Genomic DNA, 17,072 nt, shown 5'->3' on the forward strand with positions numbered 1-17,072 from the left:
TCAATGGAGAGGGGAGGGTTGGGGTGAGAGGAAGATGGAGCCTCCGAGGGCCCAGGAGTTGACGGTGGGATCTGAGGAAGACGAGGCTGCAGAGTGGTGGTGGGGGAAGGGGAGACAGGTGTCACAACAGCAGCACATAAAGATCCGGCCCGGAGTTCAAGGCTGGAATTTTGAGAGCTGGGATCAGAGGGGGGAGGGCGGAGGCTGGGAGTGTCAATGGAGAGGGGAGGGTTGGGGTGAGAGGAAGATGGAGCCTCTGAGGACCCAGGAGCTGACAATGGGATCTGAAGGAGACAGGGTTGCAGAGTATTGGTGGGGGAAGGGGAGACGGGAATTTCATGGCAATTTAGTGTTTTATGCAGTGGCCAATCAGCGATTGGAATTGATAGGCAAGAACAAATTAAAATAAGGTGGACAGGTGGAGTGGCCTTTGTTGGAGTGGACAGTGTTAGTAGTTTTTTAAACAAAATATACTTTACTCAAAATAAAATTATTTACATCAAACCATTCAATGACTCGCAATCCTTTACAGACATTACCATTACTTTCTATACATTTCCACACTGTCAGCCACTTACGTGGGTCCTGACGAAGGGTCTCGGCCCGAAACGTCGACTGTACCTCTTCCTAGAGATGCTGCCTGGCCCGCTGCGTTCACCAGCAACTTTGATGTGTGTTGCTTGAATTTCCAGCATCTGCAGATTTCTTCGTGTCAGGGAGTTAGGTGCTAAGTTAAAGGTCAAGACCTCCAGGGTCTATTGATCTCAGGATTGTTACCTGTGCTACCTGTTAGTGAGGCCAGAAACAGGAAGAGTAGAGTTTAACACGTGACTAAGGAGTTGGTGCAGCTGGTAGGGTACTGAAAAGTGTGGTAGAACAAAGGGATCAGAGAATACAGGTCCATAATTCACTGAAAGTGGGTTGTAAAGAAAGCTTTTGGCCTTCATAGATCACTGTAATGAGTACAGGAGATGGGATGTTATGCTGAAGTTGTATAAGACGTTGGTGAGGCCCAGTTTACAGTATGTATGCAGTTTTGGTCACCTGCCTACAGGAAAGATGTAAACAAGATTGAAAGAGTACAGAGAAAATTTGCAAGGATATTGCCAGCTGTGGAGGACTGATTTACTGTATCTGAGAAAAGATTGAATTGGTTAGAACTGTATCTTCAGAACGTAGAAGATTGAGGGGAGATTTGACGGAGGTATACGAAATTATGAGGGCTATTGATAGGGTAAATGCGAGCAGGCTTTTTCTACTGAGGTTGGGTGGGACTGCAAGCAGACGTCACAAGTTAAGGGTGAAAGGTGAGAAGTTTAACAGGAACAAGAAGGGCAAGTTCTTCACCCAGAGGGTCATGAGAGTGTGGACAAACTGCAGCACAAGTGATGGGTGCGTGCGAGCTCGGTTTCAACATTTAAGAGAAGGTTGAGTAGGTACATGGATGGTAAGGATATGGTCAATGGGAGTAGGCAGATTAAATGGTTTGGCATGGAGTAGATGGGCCAAAGAGCCTGTTTCTGTGCTGTACTTCTCTGTGACTCTGTGGAGTTTGGCATGTTATGTACATGTGGGGCATGGTATAGCATGTTGCGATATCTGTAGCATGGTAGGAGCATACATGTAGCACCTTGTGTGTACACACTGTTCACTGTCGTATACACGTGTAGCATGTGTGTGCGGTGTGGTAGGTGCACACGTAGTATGTTGTATGTGAATGGGGAGTGGTGTGCTTGTGGTTTGAGGTGTGCGTGTATCAAGCAGTGTATTGTCTGTGTAGACGTAGTGGGGGTGTATTGAATACGCAAGCTAGCTAGGGATATAAAGGAGGATAGCAAAAGTTTTTTAGGTATGTGAAGAGAAGGAAGATAGTTAAGAACAATGTTGGGCCCTTGAAGAATGAATTGGGAGAAATCGTTATGGGAAACAGAGAACTGGCAGACGAATTTAATAAGTACTTTGGATCTGTCTTCACTAGGGAAGACACAAGCAATCTCCCAGATGTATGAATGGGCCAAGGACATAGGGTAACAGAGGAACTGAAACAGATTGACATTAGGAAGGAAATGGTGATGAGTAGACTGATGGGACTGAAGGCTAACAAATCCCCAGGTCCAGATGGTCTGCATCCTAGGGTACTAAAGGAGGTGGCTCTGGAAATTGTGGATGCATTGGTGATCATTTTCCAATGTTCCTTAGATTCAGGATCAGTTCCTGAGGATTGGCGAATGGCTAATGTTATCCCACTTTTTAAGAAAGGAGGGAGGGAGAAAACAGAGAACTATCACCCTGTTAGCCTAACATCAGTAGTGGGGAAGATGCTAGAGTCCATTACTAAAGATGAAATAGTGGCATATCTTGATAACAGTGATAGGATTGGGCCGAGCCAGCATGGATTTACCAAGGGCAAATCATGCTTGACTAATCTATTGGAGTTTTTCGAGGATGTAACCAGGAAGGTAGACGTGGGAGATCCAGTGGATGTGGTGTAGTTTGACTTTCAGGAGGCATTTGATAAGGTACCACATAGGAGATTGGTGGGTAAAATCAGAGCTTATGGCATTGGGGGGAGGATATTGACATGGATAGAAAACTGGTTGGCAGATAGAAAGCAAAGGGTAGCAGTGAATGGGCGTTTCTCGGAATGGCAGGTGGTGACTAGTGGGGTGCCACAGGGCTCGGTATTGGGACCACAGCTGTTTACGATTTATGTCAATGATTGAGAGGAAGGCATTGTGAATAACATCAGCAAGTTTGCTGATGATACTAAGCTGGGTGGCAGTGTGACATGTGATGAGGATGTTAGGAGAATTCAAGGTGACTTGGATAGGCTGGGTGAGTGGGCAGAAACTTGGCAGATGGCGTTTAATGTGAATAAGTGTGAGGTTATTCACTTTGGGAGCAAGAACAGGAAGGCAGATTATTATCTGAACGGTGTGGAGTTAGGTAAGGGTGAAATACAAAGAGATCTAGGAGTACTTGTTCATCAGTCTCTGAAGGTGAATGAGCAAGTGCAGCAGGCAGTGAAGAAGGCTAATGGAATGTTGGCCTTTATTACAAAGGGAATTGAGTGCAAGAGCAAGGAAATCCTTTTGCATTTGTACAGGGCCCTGGTGAGACCACACCTGGAGTAATGTGTGCAGTTTTGGTCTCCAGGGTTAAAGAAGGACATCCTGGCTGTGGAGGAGGTGCAGTGTAGGTTCACTAGGTTAATTCCTGGGATGTCTGGACTGTCTTACGCAGAGAGGTTAGAGAGACTGGGCTTGTACACGCTGGAATTAAGGAGATTGAGGGGGGATCTGATTGAGACATATAAGATTATTAAGTGATTGGACAAGATAGAGGCAGGAAATATGTTCCAGATGCTGGGAGAGTCCAGTACCAGAGGGCATAGTTTAAGAATAAGGGGTAGGTCATTTAGGACAGAGTTGAGGAGGAACTACTTCTCCCAGAGAGTTGTGGAGGTGTGGAACGCGCTACCTCAGAAGGCAGTGGAGGCCAATTCTCTGGATGCTTTCAAGAAGGAGCTAGATAGGTATCTTATGGCTAGGGGAATCAAGGGTTATGGGGACAAGGCAGGAACCGGGTATTGATAGTAGATGATCAGCCATGATCTCAGAATGGCAGTGCAGGCTCGAAGGGCCGAATGGTCTACTTCTGCACCTATTGTCTATTGTCTATTGTTGTGTTTTTGCGGTGTATGTGTGTGTGGGGTTTGAGGTGTGTGTGTATAGAACATAGAATAGTACAACACATAATAGGCCCTTCAGCCCACGATGTTGTGCTGATCCTCAAACCCTGCCTCCCATATAAGCCCCCACCTTAAATTCCTCCATATACCTGTCTAGTAATCTCTTAAACTTCACGAGTGTATCTACCTCCACCACTGACTCAGGCAGTGTATTCCACGCACCAACCACTCTCTGAGTTAAAAAACCTTCTGTAATATCCCCCTTGAACTTCCCACCCCTTACCTTAAAGCCATGTCCCCTTGTATTGAGCAGTGGTGCCCTGGGGAAGAGGCGCTGGCTATCCACTCTATCTATTCCTCTTAATATCTTGTATACCTCTATCATGTCTCCTCTCATCCTCCTTCTCTCCAAAGAGTAAAGCCCTAGCTCCCTTAATCTCTGATTATAATGCATACTATCTAAACCAGGCAGCATCCTGGTAAATCTCCTCTGTACCCTTTCCAATGCTCCACATCCTTCCTATAGTGAGGCGACCAGAACTGGACACAGTACTCCAAGTGTGGCCTAACCAGGGTTTTATAGAGCTGCATCATTACCTCGCAACTCTTAAACTCTATCCCTCGCCTTATGAAAGCTAACACCCCATAAGCTTTCTTAACTACCCTATCTACCTGTGAGGCAACTTTCAGGGATCTGTGGACATGTACCCCAGGTTCCTCTGCTCCTCCACACTACCAAGTATCCTGCCATTTACTTTGTACTCTGCCTTGGAGTTTGTCCTTCCAAAGTGTACCACCTCACACTTCTCCGGGTTGAACTCCATCTGCCACTTCTCAGCCCACTTCTGCATCCTATCAATGTCTCTCTGCAATCTTTGACAATCCTCTACACTATCTACAACACCACCAACCTTTGTGTCGTCTGCAAACTTGCCAACCCGCCCTTCTACCCCAACATCCAGGTCGTTAATAAAAATCACGAAAAGTAGAGGTCCCAGAACAGATCCTTGTGGGACACCACTAGTCACAGTCCTCCAATCTGAATGTACTCCCTCCACCACCACCCTCTGCCTTCTGCAGGCAAGCCAATTCTGAATCCACCTGGCCAAACTTCCCTGGATCCCATGCCTTCTGACTTTCTGAGTAAGCCTACCGTGTGGAACCTTGTCAAATGCCTTACTAAAATCCATATAGATCACATTCGCTGCACTACCCTCATCTATATGCCTGGTCAGCTCCTCAAAGAACTCTATCAGGCTTGTTAGACACGATCTGCCCTTCACAAAGCCATGCTGACTGTACCTGATCAGACCATGATTCTCTAAATGCCCATAGATCCTATCTCTAAGAATCTTTTCCAACAGCTTTCCCACCACAGACATAAGGCTCACTGGTCTATAATTACCCGGACTATCCCTGCTACCTTTTTTGAACAAGGGGACAACATTCGCCTCCCTCCAGTCCTCCGGTACCATTGCCGTGGACAACAAGGACATAAAGATCCTACCCAGAGGCTCAGCAATCTCTTCCCTCGCCTCGTGGAGCAGCCTGGGGAATATTCCGTCAGGCCCTGGGGACTTATCCGTCCTAATGTATTTAAACAACTCCAACTCCTCCTCTCCCTTAATATCAACATGCTCCAGAACATCAACCTCACTCATATTGTCCTCACCATCATCAAGTTCCCTCTCATTGGTGAATACCGAAGAGAAGTATTCATTGAGGACCTCGCTCACTTCGACAGCCTCCAGGCACATCTTCCTACCTTTATCTCTAATCGGTCCTACCTTCACTCCTGTCATCCTTTTGTTCTTCACATAATTGAAGAATGCCTTGGGGTTTTCCTTTACCCTACTCGCCAAGGCCTTCTCATGCCCCCTTCTTGCTCTTCTCAGCCCCTTCTTAAGCTCCTTTCTTGCTTCCGTATATTCCTCAATAGACCCATCTGATCCTTGCTTCCTAAACCTCATGTATGCTGCCTTCTTCCACCTGACTAGATTTTCCACCTCACTTGTCACCCATGGTTCCTTCACCCTACCATTCTTTATCTTCCTCACTGGGACAAATTTATCCCTAACCTCCAGTAAGAGATCTCTAAACATCGACCACATGTCCATAGTACATTTCCCTGCAAAAACGTCATCCCAATTCACACCTGCAAGTTCTAGCCTTATAGCCTCTTAAGTTGCCCTTCCCCAATTAAAAATTTTCCTGTCCTCTCTGATTCTATCCTTTTCCATGATAATGCTAATTATATACTGTATGATGCAGTGTATTGTCTGTGTAGACGTAGTGGGGATGTATTGAATACGTTGTGTGTTTGCGGTGTGTGTGTACGTGGTGTTTGAGGTGTGTGTGTGTATATGATGCAGTGTATTGTCTGTGTAGACGTAGTGGGGGTGTATTAAATACGTTGTGTGTGTACATGGAGTTTGAGGTGTGTGTGTGTGTGTGTATGTGATGCAGTGTATTGTCTGTGTAGACGTAGTGGGGATGTATTGAATACGTTGTGTGTTTGCGGTGTGTGTGTACGTGGGGTTTGAGGTGTGTGTGTGTATGTGATGCAGTGTATTGTCTGTGTAGACGTAGTGGGGGTGTATTAAATACGTTGTGTGTGTACATGGGGTTTGAGGTGTGTGTGTGTGTGTGTGTATGTGATGCAGTGTATTGTCTGTGTAGACGTAGTGGGGATGTACTGAATACGTTGTAACTCCGACCTGTGTGTGGGTGCAGCAAGCAGACAGCTGTGCAGGATTGATTTGCATTTCAAAAGCCCGAAGCCGTCTGTCTGAGAGCCGGGTGCTGCTGATGTGCTGCAGGACTGAACCCTGGTCTGCCTGTGAGTGTCGGGCCGACCCCAGTCAGGTCGGGACTACCGGGAATCGTGAGTTGGGGCAGCTGGGAGAAGCGCTGCCCTTTAATGGATTTTGCCTGCAGTGAGGAGCGGCAGGAGCCAGCACTCTCATTGACAAAGCCTTTGCAGTGCACACACAGGGAGTCTGTGTCTGCGGCAGCCACGGCCTTTGTAACCGAGTTCACCGGCTGGCGGGTGTTCGAAACTGAACGGTCAGGCCCAACATGGAACCGGTCAGTCAGCAGGCCCTCCCCCAACTATCCTGGATCGACACCCTTTACAGCAGTATGTCATCTCCCTCTATACCTCTCTCCCTCCGTCCACCATCCACACCCCCTCTCTGTTCTCTCTCTTTCTCACCATCCTCCATTTCTCCCTTCCTCTCCCTAAATGTATGACACCAGGGTACAGGTCTCTAACTGTATAACAGGGATACAGTAACAGTGGGGACAGGTCTGTCACTGTGTAACAGCAGGGTACGGTACCGGTGGGGACGGGTCTGTCAGTGTATAACACCGGGGTAGGGTACCGGTGGGGACGGGTCTGTCAGTGTGTAACACCGGGGTACGGTACCGGTGGGGACGGGTCTGTCACTGTGTAACGCCGGGGTAGGGTACCAGTGGGGACGGGTCAGTCACTGTACAACACCGGGGTAGGGTACTGGTGGGGACGGGTCTGTCAGTGTATAACGCCAGGGTAGGGTACCGGTGGGGACGGGTCTGTCAGTGTATAACGCCGGGGTACGGTACCGGTGGGGACGGGTCTGTCACTGTGGAACACCGGGGTACGGTACCGGTGGGGACGGGTCTGTCACTGTGTAACGCCGGGGTAGGGTACCAGTGGGGATGGGTCAGTCACTGTACAACACCGGGGTAGGGTACCGGTGGGGATGGGTCTGTCAGTGTATAACGCCAGGGTAGGGTACCGGTGGGGACGGGTCTGTCAGTGTATAACGCCGGGGTACGGTACCGGTGGGGACGGGTCTGTCACTGTGGAACACCGGGGTACGGTACCGGTGGGGATGGGTCTGTCACTGTGTAACACCGGGGTACGGTACCGGTGGGGATAGGTCAGTCACTGTACAACACCGGGGTACGGTACCGGTGGGAACGGGTCTGTCACTGTGGAACACCGGGGTACGGTACCGGTGGGGACAGGTCTGTCACTGTACAACACCGGGGTACGGTACCGGTGGGGACGGGTCTGTCAGTGTACAACACCAGGGTACGGTACTGGTGGGGACGGGTCTGTCCCTGTGTAACACCGGGGTACGGTACCGGTGTGGACGGGTCTGTCACTGTGTAACACCGGGGTGAAAGTTTCCCAGACCCCCTTCCGCTTCCCCACAGCCCCTCAACTTCCCTTCTTTCCCTCGACTTCACTCCCATAGAACCATAGAAACTGCAGCACAGAAACAGGCCCTTTGGCCCTTCTTGGCTGTGCCAAACCATTTTTCTGCCTAGTCCCACTGACCTGCACACTGACCATATCCCTCCAACACCTCCCATCCATGTATCTGTCCAAGTTTTTCTTAAATGTTAAAAGTGAGCCCGTAGTTACCACCTCGTCTGGCAGCTCATTCCATACTCCCACCACTCTCTGTGTGAAGAAGCCCCCCCTAATGTTCCCTTTAAACTTTTCCCCCCTCACCCTCAATCCATGTCCTCTGGTTTTTTTTCTCCCCTTGCCTCAGTGGAAAAAGCCTGCTGGCATTCACTCTATCTATACCCATCATAATTTTATATATCTCTATCAAATCTCCCCTCATTCTTCTACGCTCCAGGGAATAAAGTCCTAACCTATTCAACCTTTCTCTGTAACTGAGTTTCTCAAGTCCCGGCAACATCCTTGTAAACCTTCTCTGCACTCTTTCAACCTTATTAATATCCTTCCTGTAATTTGGTGACCAAAACTGAACACAATACTCCAGATTCGGCCTCACCAATGCCTTATACAACCTCATCACAACATTCCAGCTCTTATACTCAATACTTTGATTTATAAAGGCCAATGTAACAAAAGCTCTCTTTACGACCCTATCTACCTGTGACACCACTTTTAAGGAATTTTGTATCTGTATTCCCAGATCCCTCTGTTCTACTGCATTCCTCAGTGCCTTACCATTAACCCTGTATGTTCTGTATGTATCAGGAAGGTCTCAAAGCTCTACGCTTCTTTTTGGATTCCAGACCTAATCAGTTCCCCTCTACCACCACTCTGCTCCGTCTAGCGGAATTAGTCCTTACTCTTAATAATTTCTCCTTTGGCTCCTCCCACTTCCTCCAAACTAAAGGTGTAGCTATGGGCACCCATATGGGTCTCAGCTATGCCTGTCTTTTTGTTGGCTTTGTGGAACAATCTATGTTCCGTGCCTATTCTGGTATCTGTCCCCCACTTTTCCTTCGCTACATCGACGACTGCATTGGCGCTGCTTCCTGCACGCATGCAGAACTCGTTGACTTTATTAACTTTGCCTCCAACTTTCACCCTGCCCTCAAGTTTACCTGGTCCATTTCCGACACCTCCCTCCCCTTTCTAGATCTTTCTGTCTCTGTCTCTGGAGACAGCTTATCCACTGATGTCTACTATAAGCCTACTGACTCTCACAGCTATCTGGACTATTCCTCTGCTCACCCTGTCTCTTGCAAAAACGCCATCCCCTTCTCGCAATACCTCCGCCTCCGCCGCATCTGCTCTCAGGATGAGGCTTTTCATTCTAGGACGAGGGAGATGTCTTCATTTTTTAAAGAAAGGGGCTTCCTTTCCTCCACTATCAACTGTGCTCTTAAACGCATCTCCCCCATTTCACACACATCTGCTCTCACTCCATCCTCCCGCCACCCCACTAGGAATAGGGTTCCCCTGGTCCTCACCTACCACCCCACCAGCCTCCGGGTCCAACATATTCTCCGTAACTTCCGCCACCTCCAACGGGATCCCACCACTAAGCACATCTTTCCCTTCCCCCCCTCTCTCTGCATTCTACAGGGATCGCTCCCTACGCAACTCCCTTGTCCATTCGTCCCCCCCATCCCTCCCCACTGATCTCCCTCCTGGCACTTATCCGTGTAAGCAGAACAAGTGCTACACATGCCCTTACACTTCCTCCCTTACCACCATTCAGGGCCCCAAACAGTCCTTCCAGGTGAGGCAACACTTCACCTGTGAGTCAACTGGGGTGATATACTGCGTCCGGTGCTCCCGATGTGGCCTTTTATATATTGGCGAGACCCGACGCAGACTGGGAGACCGCTTTGCTGAACATCTACGCTCTGTCCGCCAGAGAAAGCAGGATCTCCCAGTGGCCACACAGTTTAATTCCACGTCCCATTCCCATTCTGATATGTCTATCCACGGCCTCCTCTACTGTAAAGATGAAGCCACACTCAGGTTGGAGGAACAACACCTTGTATTCCGTCTGGGTAGCCTCCACCTGATGGCATGAACATCAACTTCTCTAACTTCCGCTGAGGCCCCACCTCCCCCTCGTACCCCATCTGTTACTTATTTTTATGCACACATTCTTTCTCTCACTCTCCTTTGTCTCCCTCTGTCCCTCTGACTATACCCCTTGCCCATCCTCTGGGCCCCCCCCCCCTTTGTCTTTCTTCCCGGACCTCCTGTCCCATGATCTTCTCGTATCCCCTTTTGCCAATCACCTGTCCAGCTCTTGGCTCCATCCCTCCCCCTCCTGTCTTCTCCTATCATTTTGGATCTCCCCCTCCCCCTCCAACTTTCAAATCCCTTACTCACTCTTCCTTCAGTTAGTCCTGACGAAGGGTCTCGGCCTGAAACGTCGACTGCACCTCTTCCTGCAGATGCTGCCTGGCCTGCTGCGTTCACCAGCAACTTTGATGTGTGTTGCTTGAATTTCCAGCATCTGCAGAATTCCTGTTGTTTACCCTGTATGTTCTACCTTGGTTTGTCCTTCCAAAGTGCAATACCTCACACTTGTCTGTATTAAACTCCATCTGCCATTTTTTCCAGCTGGTCCAAATCCCTTGGCAAGCTTCGAAAACCTTCCTCACTGTCCACTATACCTCCAGTCTTTGTATCACCAGCAAATTTGCTGATCCAGTTTACCACATTATCATCCAGATCATTGATATAGATGACAAATAACAATGGACCCCGCACTGATCCCTGTGGCACACCACTAGTCACAGGCCTCCACTCAGAGAAGCAATTCTCTACTACCACTCTACGGCTTCTTCCATTGAGCCAATGTCTAATCCAATTTACCATCTCTCCATGTATAACTAGCGACTGCATCTTTGTAACTAACCTCCCACGTGAGACCTTGTCAAAGGCCTTACTGAAGTCCATGTAGACAATATCCACTGCTTTCCCTTCATCCACTTCCCTGGTAACCGCTTCGAAAAACTCTAATAGATTTGTTAAACATGACCTACTACGCACAAAGCCATGTTGACTCTCCCTAATAAGTCTCTGTCTATCCAAATACTTATAGATCCTATCTCTTAGTACTCCTTCCAATAATTTACATACAACCGGCGTCAAATTTACCGGCCTATAATTTGCCGGGTTACTTTTAGAGCCTTTTTTAAACAACAGAACAACATGAGCTATCCTCGAGTCCTCCGGCACCTCACCCGTAGACAGCGACATTTTAAATATCTCTGCCAGGGCCCCTGCAATTTCAACACTAGTCTCCTTCAAGGTCCGAGGGAATACCCTGTCAGGTCCTGGGGTTTATCTACTCTGATTTGCCTCAAGATAGCAAGCACCTCCTCCTCTTCAATCTGTACAGGTTCCATGACCTCACTACTTGTTTGCCTTATTTCCATAGACTCCATGCCAGTTTCTTTAGTAAATACAGACACAAAAAACCCATTTAAGATCTCCCCCATTTCTTTTGGTACCCTACATAACTGACCATTCTGATGTTCAAGAGGACCAATTTTATCCCTTACTATCCTTTTGCTCTTAAAATACCTGTAGAAGCTCTTTGGATTATCCTTCACTTTGACTGCCAAAGCAACCTCATGTCTTCTTTTAGCCCTCCTGATTTCTTTCTTAGTATTATTTTGCACTTTTTATACTCCTCAAGCACCTTATTTGCTCCCTGTTTCCTATACATGTCATACATCTCTCTCTTCTTCTTTATCAGAGTTCCAATATCCCTTGAGAACCAAGGTTCCTTATTCTTATTCACTTTGGCTTTAATCCTGACAGGAACATACAAACTCTGCGCTCTCAAAATTTCTCCTTTGAAGGCTTCCCACCTACCAATCACATCCTTGCCAGAGAACAACCTGTTCCAATCCACGCTTTTTAGATCCTTTCTCATTTCTTCAAATCTGGCCTTTTTCCAATTTAGAACCTCAACCCTAGGACCAGATCTATCCTTGTCCATGATCAAGTTGAAACTAATGGTGTTATGATCACTGGAACCAAAATGTTCCCCTACACACACTTCTGTCACTTGTCCTAACTCGTTTCCTAATAGGAGATCTAATATTGCATCCTCTCTAGTTGGTACCTCTATATATCGATTTAGAAAACTTTCCTGAACACATTTTACAAACTCTAACCCGTCTAGACCTTTAACATATGGGAGTCCTAATCAATATGTGGAAAATTAAAAAAATCCCCTACTATCACAACTTTATGTTTCCTGCAGTTGCCTGCTATCTCTCTGCAGATTTGCTCCTCCAATTCTCGCTGACTATTGGGTGGTCTATAATACAACCCCACTAATGTGGCCATACCTTTCCTGTTTCTCAGCTCCACCCATATGGCCTCGGTAGACAAACCCTCTGATCTGTCCTGCCTGAGCACTGCTGTAATATTTTCCCTGACTAGCAATGCCACCCCCCCACCCTTCATTCCTCTGCCTCGATCACATCTGAAACATCGGAACCCTGGAATATTAAGCTGCCAGTCCTGCCCCTCCTGCAGCCAAGTTTCACTAATGGCTATAATGTCGTAATTCCATGTGTCAATCCACGCCCTCAGCTCGTCTGCCTTCCCCACAATACACCTTGCACTGAAATAGACACGCCTCAGAAGACTATTGCCACCACACACAACCTTTCTATTTGTGACTTTGCATGAACTTTTAACATCATTTATTTTCACCCCAGCCACACTGTCAGCTCTGGCACTCTGGTTCCCATCCCATTGCAAATCTAGTTTAAAGCCTCCCCAATAGCACTAACAAACCTCCCTGTACCCCCGCACTCTTCAGTACCCCTCTGAAGTTCTCCCGAACTTTCCCTCTCCCTCCCCCGAATGCGCCTCCCTCAACCCCCCCCCTCAAATTCCACCCTCCCGCCTCAAACTCCCCCAACCTCCCCACTCAAACTCCACCTCCAAACTCCACCCTCCCTCCTCAAACTCTGCCCTCACTGTCCTAACCCCCTCAACCCCTCACCCCTTTCCCACACCCTCACTCTCCTCACCCCTTCACTCTCCTCACCCCCTCACTCTCCTCACATACCCTCACCCCCTCACTCTCCTCACCCCCTCACTCTCCTCGCCTCCTCACACACCCTCACTCTCCTCGCTCCCTCACTCTCCTCGCCCCCTCACTCTCCTCGCCCCCTCACTCTCCTCACACCCTCACTCTCCTCACTCCCTCACTCTCCTCACCTCCTCACTCTCCTCGCCCCCTCACTCTCCTCGCCCCCTCACTCTCCTCGCACACCCTCACTCTCCTCACCCCCTCACTCTCCTCGCACCCCTCACTCTCCTCGCACCCCTCACTCTCCTCACTCACCCTCACTCTCCTCACTCACCCTCACTCTCCTCGCTCCCTCACTCTCCTCGCTCCTTCACTCTCCTCGCCCCCTCACTCTCCTCGCCCCCTCACTCTCCTCACTCCCTCACTCTCCTCACACCCCTCACTCTCCTCGCACACCCTCACTCTCCTCGTACACCCTCACTCTCCTCATACACCCTCACTCTCCTCGCACACCCTCACTCTCCTCACACCCTCACTCTCCTCACACCCTCACTCTCCTCACACCCTCACTCTCCTCACACCCCTCACTCTCTTCACTCCCTCACTCTCCTCACACACCCTCACTCTCCTCGCTCCCTCACTCTCCTCACACACCCTCACTCTCCTCGCTCCCTCACTCTCCTCGCTCCCTCACTCTCCTCACCCCCTCACTCTCCTCACCCCCTCACTCTCCTCACACCCTTCCCCTCACCCCTCACTCTCCTCACACCCTTCCTCTCACCCCTCACTCTCCTCACACACCCTCACTCTCCTTGTACCCTTCCCCTCACCCCTCACTCTCCTCACACCCCCACTCTCCTCACATCCTCACTCTCTCACTCTCCTCACTCCCTCACTCTCCTTACAGCCTCACTCTCCTCACACACCCTCGCTCTCCTCACAGCCTCACTCTCCTTGTACCCTTCCCCTCACCCCTCACTCTCTTCACCCCTCACTCTCCTCACACCCCCGCTCTCCTCACATCCTCACTCCCTCACTCTCCTTACAGCCTCACTCTCCTCACCCCTTTCCCCACCCCTCAGCCTCCTCACACCCTTCTCCTAGAATCTACTCTTCCTTCTCCCCTGCCCCCTCATGCCTCCCCTCCCCGCCCCCTCATGCCTCCCTTCCCCACTCCCTCATGCCTCCCCTCCCCTGCCCCTTCATGCCTCCCCTCCCCCTCCCCCCATGCCTCCCTTCCCCTCCCCCAATGCCTCCCTTCCCCTCCTCCCATGCCTCCCCTCCCCTCCCCCCCCAAGCCTCCCCTCCCCTCCGCCCATGCCTCAGCTGTTGTCGGAGGCGGGTAGAGGACTGGGCTGTGCTCAGCAGATCGGGAGATGAAAGGCTGTTGTGCTTACCTCTCTCCCGCCTCTCAGATTTCAGCTTTGCCGAGGGTTTTGACGGTGAGTCCGGAGAGGAGACGCGGCCCGGGGACGAGGTATCGGACACGCTGCCCTTTATCGATGAATCGCCCGCCGTATCACCACAGCTGAGCACGGGGCCTGCGCTACTCACCACCCCTCAGGGTCCTGCAGCCGGGGTGAGTACCGCAGGGTGGGGAGGGGCAGTGAGCGGCGAGGGGGGAAGGGAGTCAGTAAACGGGTGGGGAAGGTGCGCGCGTAAGTGTACGCAGAGGGTGGGAGGTGAGTGAACGGGGAGGAGGGGTGAGTGAGGAGGAGGGAGAAAGAGGGTAAGTGAATGGGGAGGGGGAAGATGAGTGAGTGAACGGGAGGGTGAGGGAGTGAGTGAATGGGGAGGGGGAAGATGAGTGAGTGAACGGGAGGGTGAGGGAGTGAGTGAACGGGAGGGTGAGAGAGTGAGTGAACATGGAGGGAGGAGGGTGAGGCAGTGAGTGAACGGGAGGGAGGAGGGTGAGGCAGTGAGTGGGGAGGGTGAGGGAGTGAATGAACGGGAGGGTGAGGGAGTGAGTGAATGGGGAGGGTCAGGGAGTGAGTGAATGGGGTGAGGGAGTGAATGAGAGGGTGAGGCAGTGAGTGAACGTGAGGGAGGAGGGTGAGGGAGTGAGTGAACGGGAGGGTGAGAGAGTGAGTGAACATGGAGGGAGGAGGGTGAGGCAGTGAGTGAACGGGAAGGTGGGGGGTGAGTGAATGGGGAGGGTGAGGGAGTGAGTGAACGGGAGGGAGAAAGATGAGGGAGTGAGTGAACGGGAGGGAGAAAGATGAGGGAGTGAGTGAACGGGAGGGTGAGGCAGTGAGTGAACAGGGAGGGAGGAGGGTGAGGGAGTGAGTGAACAGGGAGGGAGGAGGGTGAGGGAGTGAGTGAATGGGGAGGGTGGGGGTTGAGTGAACGGGAGGGTGAGGCAGTGAGTGAACGGGAGGGTGAGGGAGTGAGTGAACAGGGTGGGAGGAGGGTGAGGGAGTGAGTGAAAAGGGAGGGAGGAGGGTGAGGGAGGGAGTGAATGGGGAGGGTGAGGGAGTGAGTGAATGGGGAGGGTGAGGGAGTGAGTGAACGGGAGGGTGAGGGAGTGACTGAAATGGGGAGGGTGGGTTGGTGAGTGAACGGGAAGGTGAGGCAGTGAGTGAATGGGGAGGGTGGGGAGTGAGTGAACGGGAGGGAGGAGGGTGAGGGAGGGAGTGAATGGGAGGGTGAGGCAGTGAGTGAACAGGAGGGTGGGGAGTGAGTGAACGGGAGGGAGGAGGGTGAGGGAGGGAGTGAATGGGAGGGTGAGGCAGTGAGTGAACAGGAGGGTGGGGAGTGAGTGAACGGGAGGGTGAGGCTGTGAGTGAACGGGAGGGTGAGGGAGTGAGTGAACAGGGAGGGAGGAGGGTGAGGGAGTGAGTGAACGGGAGGGTGGGGGAGTGAGTGAACGGTGAGGGAGGGAGTGAACAAGAGGGTGAGGCAGTGAGTGAACAGGAGGGTGGGGAGTGAGTGAACGGGAGGGAAGAGGGTGAGGGAGGGAGTGAACGGGAGGGTGAGGCAGTGAGTGAATGGGGAGGGTGAGGGAGTGAGTGAACAGGGAGGGTGAGGCTGTGAGTGAATGGGAGGGTGAGGGAGTGAGTGAACAGGGAGGGAGGAGGGTGAGGGAGTGAGTGAACGGGAGGGTGGGGGAGTGAGTGAACAGTGAGGGAGGAGGGTGAGGGAGGGAGTGAACGAGAGGGTGAGGGAGTGAGTGAACAGGGAGGGAGGAGGGTGAGGAAGGGAGTGAACGAGAGGGTGAGGGAGTGAGTGAACAGGGAGGGAGGAGGGTGAGGGAGTGAGTGAACGGGAGGGTGAGGGAGTGAGTGAGCAGGGAGGGTGAGGGAGTGAGTGAACAGGGAGGGAGGAGGGTGAGAGAGTGAGTGAACAAGAGGGTGAGGCAGTGAGTGAACGGGAGGGTGAGGCAGTGAGTGAACAGGGAGGGAGGAGGGTGAAGGAGTGAGTGAACAGGGAGGGAGGAGGGTGAGGGAGTGAGTGAATGGGAGGGTGAGGGAGGGAGTGAACAGGAGGGTGAGGGAGTGAGTGAACAGGGAGGGAGGAGGGTGAGGCAGTGAGTGAATGGGAGGGAGAGGGAGGGAGTGAACAGGGAGGGAGGAGGGTGAGGGAGGGGGTGAACAGGGAGGGAGGAAGGTGAGGGAGGGAGTGAACAGGAGGGTGAGGGAGTGAGTGAACAGGGAGGGAGGAGGGTGAGGGAAGGAGTGAACGGGAGGCTGGGGGAAAGCTGGTATTGACTGTGGGAAGGGAAGTCGTGTTTCCAGGGTGGACTGGAGACTCTGTGGATGTCAGTGAGTTTGCTTGATGTGATGGACTCCTCTGGACAGGAGCAGTTTGTAAGGTCCCTGGTGAGAGTGTGGGAGTACAATTCCAGCACTGGGCCAAGTGTGAGCTGTTGCACTCTGCTAGATCAAATGCAAAAGCATGTCAGTGAAACACCTTTAACAATGTGGATGCACGGAGGCATCTTGAAGATGCAGCGTTGACTGAACATGGCTACAGGGGTTGCTCGGGTGGGCAAAGAGGCATGGGGCATGCTGGTGTTTATTACTCAAAGCTTTGAGTTGAAAGGGTAGGAAGTTACATTACAGCTTTATAAAACTCGAGTCAGGCTGATTCTGGAGTGTGGC

At 51.1% G+C, this 17,072-nt stretch overlaps 1 protein-coding gene and 1 long non-coding RNA gene across 3 annotated transcripts in view; one reads left to right on the forward strand and one right to left on the reverse strand.

The window, feature by feature from the left end:
* Nucleotides 1-15,379, reverse strand: part of LOC140187865 (uncharacterized) — a 36,315-nt gene extending 20,936 nt beyond the window's left edge. The window contains exons 1-2 of the long non-coding RNA XR_011883163.1: nt 14,370-15,379; nt 579-786 (exon numbers count right to left, since the gene is read on the reverse strand). This is a non-coding gene — a long non-coding RNA (uncharacterized lncRNA). The remainder of the gene's footprint in view (nt 1-578; nt 787-14,369) is intronic.
* Nucleotides 1-17,072, forward strand: part of abr (ABR activator of RhoGEF and GTPase) — an 89,445-nt gene that overhangs the window by 23,331 nt on the left and 49,042 nt on the right. For both annotated transcript variants that reach the window (XM_072243659.1, XM_072243657.1), the window contains exon 2: nt 14,388-14,551. In XM_072243659.1, coding sequence (XP_072099760.1) covers nt 14,388-14,551 — 164 coding nt within the window. The remainder of the gene's footprint in view (nt 1-14,387; nt 14,552-17,072) is intronic.

This window comes from Mobula birostris, chromosome 25 (assembly GCF_030028105.1).
Source record: "Mobula birostris isolate sMobBir1 chromosome 25, sMobBir1.hap1, whole genome shotgun sequence".
NCBI classification, from domain to species: domain Eukaryota; kingdom Metazoa; phylum Chordata; class Chondrichthyes; order Myliobatiformes; family Myliobatidae; genus Mobula; species Mobula birostris.